General features: G+C 42.8%; 2 protein-coding genes across 2 annotated transcripts; both read left to right on the top strand.

Moving 5' to 3' along the window:
• Positions 1–5,565: 5,565 nt before the first annotated feature.
• LOC143274320 (uncharacterized protein C2orf78 homolog) lies at positions 5,566–11,295 on the top strand. The gene is made up of 3 exons (XM_076576969.1): positions 5,566–5,722; positions 7,205–7,935; positions 9,195–11,295. Exons 2-3 carry the CDS (start codon positions 7,674–7,676, stop codon positions 10,058–10,060), a joined length of 1,128 nt encoding a protein of 375 aa, XP_076433084.1. The 5' UTR covers positions 5,566–5,722; positions 7,205–7,673; the 3' UTR covers positions 10,061–11,295.
• LOC121826772 (uncharacterized protein C2orf78 homolog) lies at positions 10,109–11,295 on the top strand. The gene has a single exon (XM_076576976.1). The coding sequence runs from the start codon at positions 10,109–10,111 to the stop codon at positions 11,075–11,077; it is 969 nt and encodes a 322-aa protein (XP_076433091.1). The 3' UTR covers positions 11,078–11,295.
• Positions 11,296–13,790: the final 2,495 nt, after the last annotated feature.

Below are 13,790 nucleotides of genomic sequence, written 5' to 3'. Positions count from 1 at the left end.
TGGGACCCACTCCATACCCAGCATCTCCTAGAACTGAGTACATGGAACAGGCAATCACTGAACTCAAAAAGATCTGCTTGCTTCCCCCTCTGCAACAAGCTCCATCCCAGCCTCTGCCTCCCCTACAGCCTCCACATCTGCACACTCCCAGGCCACTGTCTTAAGAGTACTGGGACAAAGGAATTCTCCTACCAGCAAGGTGGAATCAACATTTTTTTTTCTGTACCCGTGGACAACCACATTTCAGTGCATGACTTGATGAAGAGTCCATGTGTAATCCATTGTACATTTTTGGTACATGCCTAAACTCCAAAGAGACTAAGCCACATGTTTTTACAAATACAACTTAACTCAGATTCATTTTTTTCCCGACAATCTGTCATGTTTCAGTTGTAGGCTCTACTTGTTACAATGCTCTTGAAGCACTGACCTCATATGAGGTGTGCTCATGCTATCCTGGGTATATTCTACTTTTGCAGTAAAGTTATGATTGCTTTTCTACTTCTAAGGAGTGGGGAATCTCAGAAATTTTATTCACCCTCTCCATAGAGACTCATGGTGCAACTTTCTTCACAATATCTAACTCCCAACTACGGTGCATGTCCAACATTGTTCGTTCTAACAAGAGCCAGTCTAACTCACCTAGAAAATATTAACAAACCCAACCTTAAAATATCCTACTACCTGAATGCAATGATCCTCAGAGGGACAAATTTGAGTACAGCAGAATGATGGAAAGCAATGGCTTAGGGAGGCCTCTGTTTTCACTCTGTGTGGGGCTTAATGACAGCTTTGACCACTGCCATCAGACTACTGTGTTCATATTATACCCTAGGAGCAGTAGAAACACATTTGGATGGATATCTCCTAACCTTGATATTATTATTTTAAACTTTATGTATTCAAACTAAGGGTCTTGTAAAATAATCCTTATTAAAGAAACTCAGGAAGCACTTTTGATATTAAAGCAATTCACACAATGCTGTACCTGTATTGAATCCTCAATGTCATTATTTCTCATCATACTATTCAATAAACACGATTTTTTAAAACTATATATTGTACACTGAGCCCAGTAACTTTGTGACCAAGGCCTCCCCATTCCTTAAGTCTCACCAAAAATCTTAGGCATTGTTCATATGCTCAACAGCATTGCCTTCAGTGTCAGGAATGGAACATGTAGGTGTGTGTAATCTCCCATCCATATAGCGAGACAGCATTGGGAGATATTTGTCTGGGACTGGATACATATGGTATAAAATGATTATCCCAAGTTACAAGAACTCTCCTGCACTCACCTTGACTACACTCATCACTTTAGCCGAAATGGTTTTGTTGTGTGTAGACATCTCATATTCCTTATGCATTGTTCTGTTATTGGACAGCAAGGTCGGATAATATAGATATTCCTGAAAAATGCTGCAATCTATACTCATATGCAAAGCAATAACATGTTCAATTCCTTGGAATAGTAGGGATTGAAATTGAGATAGACCTGGTGTTGGTGTTTAAAGTGACTCCATACTGAAATAGAGAGAGAGTAGAATACTTCACATTATACCCACCAACTTATTGGTGTTTCCTGTGGAAGCAATACTTGGAAGCCCCCTACTTTCAGTTAACTCTCCACTTCTATTCTCTAGCATCAAGAAAGACCATTTTCCAATGGGCCTGGTGTTCAGATTCAAGTAAGGTCTGGAATGACAAGTCAAGTTTTCATGAACCTCCATGGCTCCTTCTACTATGTACAGTTAAGTTTCACAGCCACAGACCTGTCTATCACTGAATTAATCTGTTCAATTACTTTCAAAGTACTCCACCCATCTGATCATCTATAACAATGGGAAGTTCACTTGATTTTGGAACTGAAAGCCATGCTACACTATTCTACCCTACTGCTCTATCTCTCAATTCCATTGGGCTCCTACTGGCAGGACAATCACTGAGCTTTGGATGGACTGCTTTGTGCATGATCCATTTCTGAGTACCAGCCGGCCATCTCACTACAACAGCAGCCACTGAGTCTCAGCAGCCAAAACAATAACAACTCTCTCCAACAGCAAAAGAAACAATTCCAAAGGAGGGCCAGCAAAGAGTCAGACTGTAACAGTTACAGCTGCACCTGAAACTACATTAATCTACTGCAAAACCACAAAGGTTTAGAAGGGAAACATAGAGACCCAACCATTCCAGTCAACAAAACAATAGCAATTGTCTTCTCTCTAGACCTGGAACTCCTCTGTCCCTAGAGATTTTGTGGTGGGTTGCAGTACAAGATACGAATTCCCTTCTGTGCAGGTGTACACATATCAAATTGGAGAGTTGATTAAATTATAGCTATCAATTCTGCTTTCTCCTTACCAGTGTATACATCTCTCTTGACATTTTAATATGTGGAAGAGACAGCTGACATACTAATAGCACATATGCAGACAATTCTCCCCCAAAATGATGGAAGAGCCTGGCTTGGTCTATGAAATCCTGCCTGCTATCAGGAGGGGATATCAGCTTGCGGCTAATCTGACTCCTTCATAGCCTGCTATTCAATCAGTTTGGTGCTATTCTACATTTGGCTCATAATTTAAACAGTAATGAAATAGTTTTCATTACTATATTCTGGGAAGTCATAAGGACATTCTTGGCCAACATCTTCTGAGGCTTAATGCCCATCTTAGCCGTTAGCATTTAGTAGGCATATGTCTTCAAGGAGTGCCATTTATTCACCCATGCAGGATACCATCTTTCAAATTATTTAACTTACATTCGTTTTCCTGGAGATGTTGTCTCAAAGTTTTATTTTACCATATTTGTGTGTTACGTCTTGAGAGCCTTTTCTTTTCTAAAGAGCAACAGAAAGATAGTAGGAACTGAAAGTGGGGACTTGGAAAAGAATTAGAAGGAGTAGAGGATTCTGAAACTAAAACCACTCTAGGTTGTTAGAGAAAATAAGTTCATTATGACACTGAATGAAAAATAATGTGCAAATGTTAAAAAAAATATAAAACACTGAAATAATGGTAATTAAACATAGAACACAGTTCTAACTCTCTATTGACTTATCTATCTATCTCTCTATCTATCAATCCATCTCTCTTATCTATGGATCTCTCATCTTTGCTCCACTCTAAGACTTCTCAGTAACACAGGCCCAGTGATATTCTACTCACCTGGGTCTATGCTGCTACAAGAATACACACTTTTTTTTTCAGAATGGTCTACAACCAGGAGCCTTAATGAACCTTCCAAATTTCAGTCATTGTCACTTGGAATGTGTCACATTATCTGACAAGTGGTCAGTCAGGAAGGAAACTGGAAGGGTGAAAGACAAAGGCAGCCTACAGGCCTATGAGAAAATATAATCTTTTTGCAGAGCTTTGCCAATCACTACAAAACATGAAACAATCTGCATGGAGGAACAGTTCTACTGAGCTGGGCGTGTAGCTGCAAGCTACAGCACTAGCTCAGTGTAAAAGAGGTCCCAAGGGAAAGTGCTGACAGCTCATGTGAATGCAGGAGGAGGGCTAAACAGGCTCCAGGGTCATTTTCAATGAGGACTGACAGACACTGTCATAGTAGTGCTTGTTGAGGCAGTTAGAATAAGAAAGCTATATAAATGCACACTACACCCATGCCATGAGACAGTCTATGAACCCAACAGTGAGTGACCAAGGAGAATGATAACAACCTAAACCAAAGTGAGGAAACACACAAGATTTACCCATATTTAAACAAATTATCATATTCCTGTCTGTGTTATACACTGAGATGGGAAATGGGTTGTTCTTTTTTCAAATATAATGTGAAATTGTAGGATAAAAGAACCAGCCAAAGAAACCCTCCCTACCTCTGAAACCAGGGTGAAAAAGGTAAAAAGGGCCTGTGAAAGAAACACACTTTGGCCCTGAAACAAGAATCAAAAAAACACACTCAGCCCCTGACAAACTCAGCACAAAATCCAACCAATCCCTGAGCAGGAAAACCTACGGAACATAACTGAACCAATCTTTGGATTTGTCCAAACTCAGGGATTGGAATCTGAGCAATTCTTACCCTGCAATGCTTCAACCTGGAAAAACTACTCAACTGAGAAGCCCTACATAAGCCCTGTACCGGTTCATTTGGTAACTGCATTTTTTTTTCCTGGCAGAGGCAGCCACCCTCCTGGGTGCTTCCCCTCCAATAAATCTATTGAATGAGGTTTGGGCCAGACCTTCTTTTGTCAGAAGGGAGCAGAGCAAAGGGGGAACATTAGCCACACAGTAGCAGAGCAGAGCAGAAGTGTTAACACTTTCCCTGGGGAAACCTTCCCCTAACAAAGCAAAGTGGTTTCATTGGGGAAAACTTTCCCTAGAGCAGGGATGTAAGCTGCTATGCTTATGTCAATTTTGTGCTATTCCTTGGTTCCCAACAGTCAGGATCCCTTTCCAACAAGCTGCCACACTTACAAAAACACCTACATTGTTTATTTTCATGTAACCCACTGCCACATAACAACAAATGCCTTCCTGTTCAAGGTGCTCCAGACTCTAATTAGGCTTTCTCAGAAAAAAGCATGGCAGAGAATGCTAGAGCCCAGGATTCTGCAGAGACTGTTGCCAGGAGGAAGAAGGTTCAGTAACTGTCACACTCATTATACTTGTGGATGAAGAGAGAAGGTGGCCAGACTCAATGACTAACAACCTCCATACTATAAGAAGGGAGGCAAGATACAAAGAATGCCAATGTGTCTGACACCAGAGTGAAACACAAGATGAGCACCCAAACAACAGGGGTTACCCCTCAGGTGCTTGCTACAACCAGCAGCATCCAATTACAAGCATCTTCATGATGACCAGAAGACCGCTGCTTCTGGAAGTTCACCATGATACTTCCCACCATATTAATGATACAGGTTCACCCTAGTCCAAGAATCAAACCCTACCAAGAAGGGATGAAAAGCAGAGAAGAGTGATGTGAGTCTTGCCTGGGGCCACACAGATTAAGGAAGGCATCTAGGAGAAGAAACCCAAAGAGAAGATTCTTGGAGTTCATCATCCAAAGTGCTCTCAATACACTCAACTCTGTCCTTTAGCACAGTCACAATGGAGCCAATTGATCTCTTCCTTGGGTCATGGACTGATGATGATGGCTCATAAACCAGATCAACTGATACAGTTTCTCACCCGAGTTCCCTCCTCCCTTGCCGACATCTCCTTCCTTCCTGTCCAAAGGGACTGACTGGATGTACAGTGTATGCTGAAAGCACACTCATTCCTGGAAGGTGACATCTCATAGGAACAACAGACACAGCTTCATCGATGAACGTTATAAGAAGCTCGGGCAATATCCTGGACTATACCTCCTGAAAGGGAAAATTCCAGGCCAGGATTGTCTCCTCTCACTAGCACACACCTCAGCCTGCATGGCTCCTGTTAGTTTCCTGGCATCCTCTCCAACCAATCCCATTTGTTAGCTCAGAATCCGACCTTCCCATTGGCTTCAGCCCCATTTATGACATCATTCACCCTCCAAACCTAAAATCAACTGGTAGGTTCTTTGGGTTGCCATGACAATTCCTGTAAACAAATTTAGATCATCACAGGTCACCTGTGACCAATGACCAGTAAGTGCTGTCTGATACTGGACACACTTGCCACTCGGGTCAGCTGATCAGACAAGGACAACCAATTCTCTTGCTCCATTGTACTTTGCATGGCAGATACTCACCCTCTGACCATGACAGGTAAGGTAAGAAATGTTAAAATATTAAAAAAGTAAGGGATCACTTCTCCCTGATAATTACTATACTTTTAAATTTTTGTGTAATGGGTATATTAATGATGCTGATAGATATCTAGAATTGAATGTCACATTTAGATTTGGTTCTTACTGGGATTAGAAAATATGGATGTAAAAAATACAAATTGCAGTGATGACCCTGGATGTACACAAAGGTAGTTTGGAACTAATGTTACAGATAACCACAGAGTAAATAAAAAGGCACAAGACATTTTCATATCTCAACCCATTATTAGGCAGCCACACTGTTGAGATTAGTCTAGGTAAAGGTTTCCTGTCACATATAGAAAACAATGTCCCGCTCTAGTCCCTGGCTCTTACACTCTATCCAGCCCATCTTCCACAGCATTCTCCTCATCTTTTGGTAGAGTTGAATGTTATCAACATAGGCTGGCTACTGCACAGTCAGTTGTTCTCTGGACAAGAACTGACACACCAGTGTGTGCACAGATTCTCACAAGGATTCCCAACTAGTAGAGTTACTAGAAATTAACAATTACTGTGGAAGTGTTCATTGAAGAATCAATGTAACCAACTTTTAATTAAGAAGTGTTCATTGAAGAATCAATTTAACCAAATTTAATTATGAAACAATCTTATTCAGAGATGAACCCAATAGAAATCCCAAACTGTCACTTGAAACATAAGGAGTCAACATGAAATGTTATCAGCAGGTTATATTCATGTAGTCATATTGGATTGTGCTGAATTTATATACAAAATAAGAAGTAATGACTTACATAAAAAGTAGTGGGGAACAGGAGGAGCTATATAAAAAATAAGAAGTAATGACTTACATAAAAAGTAGTGGGGAACAGGAGGAGCTAGATGATGAAGGGATTCTTAGCTAAATACATATCTTATCTATGAAATTCCTGATAAAATATTTCATTAAGAAAGCTCAGAGAAGATCCAAGCCTGGTGGACATGGAAAGAACCTACAATGCCAGCACTTGTATGTAGAGGCCGGCCAGTCTGTGTGATTTAAAGGCCAGACTGATCTAGGTAGAGACTCTCTCTGTCTACACTGAGAAAGATCTGCATAGAACAGGACAAAGGCACAGGCATGAGAAGCTGTTTCCTACTTTAAACACTTCTGTTCTGGGACAGAAATGTGAGGCAGTGCCACAGCAGGAATCAGAACAAGACAAAGCAGAGTAAAGAAGGTTGTTCTCTAGTCAGAGCAAGAGTCAACGTGGATCAACTAGGAAATCTATGCCCATATAGGAAAAAGAGGCAGCTCATCAAATGAGTGTCATCCTATTCATTACCAAGAACCATTCTGAACCATTTGTTTGGAATATGTGAGGGAAAATAGGTCTCAGATTCTTTCAGACACTACAAACTGTAGATAACAAAGCTCCTCACAGAAAGCCACACAAATTTGCTCTCAGCATTTTTCCCATTTTCCTCTTGCTTCCTACAGAAAGTTTCCAAAGTGCACCTTTCTTTGCACCTCTCTGTGCCGGAGCTGAGGAATGCCACGTCCTTAGTAGGAAGTGTGTGCAACTTCTCCAGGGTCTCCACCCCAGCTGTGAGTGCAGCATGGCTCCTGTCATCAGACTCCAGCATTTGTTGCCAGAAGCTCATGGACAGTGCCTACCCCTACCTACCAGCTGGCATAACCATGGTGACTGTGCTGACTGACCAGGGCCAGAGCTCTGCCTCAGCACTCTCCTATCCAGGAGTTCTCCAATGGGATCCCACGGGAAGAACTAACAGGAGGGAAACTGCACTCGGGACTTTACTGTAACTGTCATTGACCACAATACCACATTCTCCTCCTTCTCTAGGACAGTCCAGGGTGATAATATTTTAGATCCCAATGTCATAGTCTTCTCCTATCCAGCTTTGTTCAGGCCACACCACCACATTTGCCAAATCAAGGATACAGTATGGCACCTTCCTCCCAAGAAGGCGGACAGTTCTATTACTATGACCGCAATAGCCTGGGCCCTCTGATGCCTGGAGAACTTAGGCAGTGCCTACAGACCTGTGGCTCTGTGTCCTCCTCTGGGGGTCAGGCCTCTGCCCTGCAACCAGAGATAGTGATGATGCCAAAGGAGATTCAATCAATGAATGTCCAAACACCCTTCTCCACATCTGCCATCTACAATGTCACACCTGCTCAAGACATGCCAGACACCAGTCTTCAAGGTGAGTAGAGCCAGGAGGGAGGACTGAGATCAGCACTCAAAGCAGACACAGCTCAAACTTTCAGGAGTGGATGTCCTCATGGAGGAAAAATGGGAGTCCTGAGAGCTCAGCCTTGTTCTGGCTCACCATCCCCATCTTCAGTCTCTGTAATGACTGACAATGCAGGGCAATGAGTGGCATCCATCCTCCATTAAGACATGTCTATGGAGCACATCACAGACACACTCTGCTGAACTAGCAAATCAGTTCCATGCACTATAATGACTACCTTTTTAATCTATTGCTCAAGGCTGTAGAGAACACCAAGGCCTCTCTGTTTGGTAACATTTTATTTTGTGTGTGTTGAATTCTGACTGTAGAGCAGTGCAACTCCAAATCTGTCCTGGAGGAAGTATTACTCCCAGATTCCCAGAATGGCTGACACTGCCGTACTCTTAGAAGGATAAGTGCATTAAGAGTCCAGTATACCCAGTATACCAGTGTACAACTGCTAAGTTGGGCAAAGCTTTTCTCTCTCCTCTCTCTCTCTCTCTCTCTCTCTCTCTCTCTCTCTCTCTCTCTCTCTCTCTCTCCCTTGCTCCCTCCCTCCTTCTCTCCCTCTCTCCCTCTCCTTTTCTATTGCTATGGTTATTCAGAGGTGAGCCAAGGCTATGCATGATCAGTAGGATATGTTCTAAACTACAAAGAGAACCCAAGCTAAAGACTTAACTTTCTTAAACCAATTGACAAATCATTAATAACAGATAGTGAAATGCAGAGCTGGAGGACATCCAGGGTTGTAGAAAAGATTGCCTTTCAGGAGTGAGGAACTGGGTTTGGATACCTGAACCCATTTAGAAAGTCAGGCAACTGGGGACATTTGATTAACGCCAAGAGTTGGAAGACAGGGTAAGTTCTTGAAAATTGTGGACCAGACAACCTACCTGATAGCAAATTTCCACGGAAATGAGGGTCACTCTTTCAAAGACAAAGGGAAAGGAAAGGGAGGACCACACCCCAAGGGAATTCTGTTACCTCCCCATGATCGCTATGCATGCACATGACACACAAACACTGAGGAAAACACAAACATCTGAGAAATCATGATATCACATAATTACCAGAAATAAGAGAGTGGTCACAAGTCTCCCAACAGAGGTGCTGGCTGTGCTACTCAAGCAGAGCTCATAGGAATGCCTTCCCCACTGCTGTAGGGGTCTGAGTACTGAAGAGCACTGAAAAGTGAAGAGCACCTCACTTCTTCTCTGACTCTTTTTCAGTGGTCAAAATGGAGATATCCCTGGAATTCACAACTTCAGGCCAGACACTTCATCTGCTGCAGAGTCCAGACCTCTGCAATGCCTGCACGCAAGATGTCCAGATGTCACCACCTGTCCATGGGGACTGGTCATTAACTGGCCCCAGCGACAGTCCTTCAGAATTCCTGCCCTTGCCTCCTGCTCCAATCTTGGAACAAACAGACAATAACGACTTGGATTTGATGACAGATGATCTATCAACTCCTCTGAATGCCTACGAGGGCATAAAAGAAAACCAAGACCCATCACTTCTCCCTTTAGCACATGCCAACATGCAGCAGGCCCTGAACTACACTGATTTAGGGAGCCTAAAACAGAAGCTTTCTCCTGACAATGCCACCTTGGGAAGCAGCAGCCTTGGTCAGGATGAGCCTGGGATGCTGCAGAGTGTGATGGGCTCCAGCATGGACTTTGCAGACATGACTACACTGGTGGCAGATATTCACCTTCCCCGACTCTTCAACTCAATCACTGATAGGAACCCATTCCAAGATCCCACAGCAACCCAATCCAAAGACATCAGCAGGGATCAGGTACAGGAAAGCTCCAGCAACATCAGTGAACCCATGGACCAAGTGAGAAAGAATGGCCAGAAAGCCTCTGAGATGCTAGATGGGTCTCCTCAGGCCAGAATCCAGCTCCAGGACCTGGTGAAGGAAGAAGAGGCTGTGGGCAGTGCTGGGTCCAGTGAAGGGGCTATTGACAACATGCCTAAGCACTTGGAGGGCAAAGCCCAGAAAGCCACACCCAGCACGCTCAGCAGAGCTAGGGCTCAGGGGCAAGACAAGACCAAGAGATCCAGAGAAAACAAGTGCAAGAAAATATAGGAGCTTAAGCAGTCAAGGAACATAGTCAAGGCAGAAGAAAATACCACCATGCCAAAGAACCAGAGGAAGAGGAATCCACCTGAGCTCAGCCACAACAGCTTTAAAAAGCCTCAAACTCACCTCGGCATGCACATGCTAGAATCCGTGCAAGTCTTTCACCCACTGGGGAAGAAGAGTGAGAAGAAAACTGGCATCTCCTTCTCCTGGGCTCGGCTAAACTTCAGCAGCAATAAAGATCCCAGGACAGGCCCAGCCACCACATTACTTCTGGATGTGCCATGTAATGGCCGAGGCCCTGGTAAAACCCCGAGCAATGCTCAGAGACCCGAGAGCAATGCTCACAGGGAGTGTCGTCCATCTCCATCCCAGTATGAGCTGCCCCCACATGGCAAGGTCAAGTTAGTACCTCTGCCTTTTCCAGCCCTGGACACGCCTCAAGCCAGACTGGTTTCTAGAAAGAATCTCTCCCTGGCTTCACACAGGGCCCCTGCAGTGTACCCGGTAAGGCCTCACTCTAACTCAGCTCAGTCTTCCACACTCAAGCCATCTAAACCAGCTCCTGCCAGCACTTCTTTGATGGCCTCTGACAAGCCAGTTCTGCCTAGTGCTACCAGTGCCACACGAGATAACATAACCAACCCCATCCAGTCTTTCAATGGGCCTCAGCCAGCTGTCTGTAGGCCGGTATCCTACAGGGCATCCTCTCACCCTTCACTACAGAGGGAGCTTGCCTCTGCTGACAAGAACAAGGCCCCATCACCTCCCAAACCTCAAATCCAACATCTACTGCAAGACTTCAGCCACCAACCAATTCCATGGAGGAATGTCCACATTTCAGGGCCAGTCATCTCACAGCCCATCACAGAAGAGCAGAGGCCAGAGAGGGAGGCCATGAAGAGGCGGGCTCAACAGGAGAGAGAGAATGCCGCCAAGTACACATCTCTGGGAAAACCGCAGCTCTTCCTTCAGAGGGAGAAGGACATGGAAATTTCCAGATATTATGGCTATGCAGTGTAAGAGCCGGGCAGGTTTTCAGAGCAAAGTGCTTTTCAATGTGGATAAGAAGAGATATAAATACCAATACACATGTATACAAGGTGTATAACAACTTAAATGAAATGTATAGATACATAGGACCAAATGTAGTAATACAGATGACTATGTAGATATAGATGGATATACAAAATGTCTATATTCACATATATTTGAGTACTTAGTAAAACTCCTAAAAAGTCCTAAGTCTGTTATTTCATCTGTGAGTAAGGTGTCATTCAATATTTATCTTAACTTTGATAATTTAATTTTTACATTTTCTAAGTACAATATCATATTTTATATAAAATAAAACTCACAAAATACTTTTTAAATATCAAATCAATTACATGCTCTAGTTGTATTAAAATTATTATCCTGGAGTTTTTCATTCACAGGACATGGTATGTCTTGAAGCACCGACTGAGTATCGAGCACACTTCCTCTTTGACCACAGTCTGACCATTTCTCACCTCTCCCCACAGCACTGAGACATCATTTTTCTGCTACAGAGCTATGCCTCTAATCTCCTGAAACACAAACATAGGATTTTATTTATATAAATATAATCTAAGAACCACATATGAAAGAAAACATGGACAGTTTACCGAGCCTGGTTAATTTATATGATAATCTCCACAAATTCTTTTCCTTCACAAAGCATAGTTTCATCCATTTTATGAATTAATAATTTTCCACTGTGTTAATACATCACATTTTCTTTATACCTTTCTCTGTTTTTGACACTCAGGCTATTTCCCTAATGTTGCTGCTGTGGACTGTTGCAAAGCCTAATTTTGGTGTCAACCTGAATACATGTGGAATTAGTTGACTGTGTACACCTGTGAGGGATTTTTCTTTATTAAAAAAATTATTAAATCATCTGAAGTAGAAATATCCAACTTTAATCCATATCTTTTGAGATGGGAAGATCTGCCTTTAGTTTGGGCCACACCTTCCGGTGGCAGCCTATATAAAGCACATGGAAGAAGGAAGCTCTTTGCTCTTTGCTTGCTTGCCCTTGCTCTTGCTAGCATGCCTTCCTTCACTGGAATTAGATCTTACTTCTTCTTTGGGATTCCAGAGTATGCTGAAGACCAGCTGAGATATCCAGCTTCATGGACTGAACAACTACTCCAACCTTGGACTTTCAGTTGGTAGATATGCATTGTTGGACTAAGTAGAACATGGCCTGTAAGCCACTCTAATAAATCCCCTTTCTATATATAGAGAGATGGATAGATTGAATGATTCTATCAGTTCTGTTCCTCTAGAGAACCCTGGCTAGTATAATTCTGCTGTAATCAATATTGATGTGCAGATATGTCCCTAATATAATGAGTTGAACTCCTTCTGGTAAATACCCAGAAACAGTATAACTGGGTCATGTGGAAGATTCGTTTTTAATTTTTTTAAGAACCTCCATTGTGATTCTGTTGTGTGGTGATTCTACAAACGAGCATACATGGACACTCTTATGGCTGAATAGAAAGTCTGTATTTCTGGCCAGCAGCTGCATGGGAGACTTGCACAAATCATGCAGCCTCGAGCCTCACTGCCTCTGGTCTTTTAAGCACAAAAACCATGTCCTGGGTTGACATGCTTTAGTGAGCAAGAACAGTTAGCAAGAAGCAGAACTACAGAAGCCACAAAAAGGCAAGGGAAGTACATTGATGGGCTTTCCTGGATCCTGGAGCTATTGACTTTGTCTTTCATGGATTAGGTCTTTGTTCCCATTTCTGCAGGTGTTGGGGCCTACATGCTGGGTTCTGAGGTCAGAATGATGCCTCCAACCGGTGTCCATTGTGCTGATATGTGCGCGTGTTATAACCCCTGTACCTGATGTAATGGCTTATATCCTCATCAGTGACATATGTTTTTCTTCACTTTTTGTTCTTGACACTGTTTGACAGTTCTTGACTTAATTAGTGTCATTCTAACTCAAGTGAAAAGAATCTCAATGTAATCTTAATTTAGACTTCCCTGACAACCAGTGAGGTTGAACATATTTGTGTGTGTGTGTGTGTGTGTGTGTGTGTGTGTGTGTGTGTGTGTGTGTGTTGGCCAGGTGAATTCCATCTTTTTGTTTGTTTGTTGTTTTTGTTTTTTTGTTTTTTTTTCAAGACAGGGTTTCTCTGTGTAGATTTGTGCCTTTCCTGGTACTTGCTTTGTAGACGAGGCTGGCCTTGAACTCTCAGAGATCTTCCTGCTGATCTACCTCCTGAGTGCTGGGATTAAAGGCATGCACTACCACCGCCTGGTGAATTCCATCTTTTGTGACCTTCCCTGACTTCCTACAATGATGGACTATGATGTGGAAGTGTGAGCCAAATAATCCCTTTCCACTCTGACCTGCTTTTAGTCATGGTTCAGCATCACAATCATAACCGTAACGAAGACAGAAACTGGTACCAAGATCATGCGGGTATTGCTGTGATAGATATGACCTTGTTGTTTTAGAAAGGAATGTAGAGTGACTCTGGAACTCTGGGCTAGAAAAGCCTTTAAATATTCAGGGCACAGTTGGCTGTTCTATGGGAACTTGGAAAATAAGAATGTTGAGAGCAGTACAAACAATGGAGTCCTGGCTTGTGAAGTTTCAGAGGGAAATAAAGACTTTTCCAGCTCCTTTGTATGAAGAATCTGTGATGTCTGGTCAGCTAGAACTGAAGAATCAGCTATGATTAACAAAAGACCA

This window comes from Peromyscus maniculatus, chromosome 1 (assembly GCF_049852395.1).
Source record: "Peromyscus maniculatus bairdii isolate BWxNUB_F1_BW_parent chromosome 1, HU_Pman_BW_mat_3.1, whole genome shotgun sequence".
Lineage (NCBI taxonomy): Eukaryota > Metazoa > Chordata > Mammalia > Rodentia > Cricetidae > Peromyscus > Peromyscus maniculatus.
Note: the sequence above shows the minus strand (reverse complement) of the source record. Positions and strands in the feature narration are given on the sequence as shown.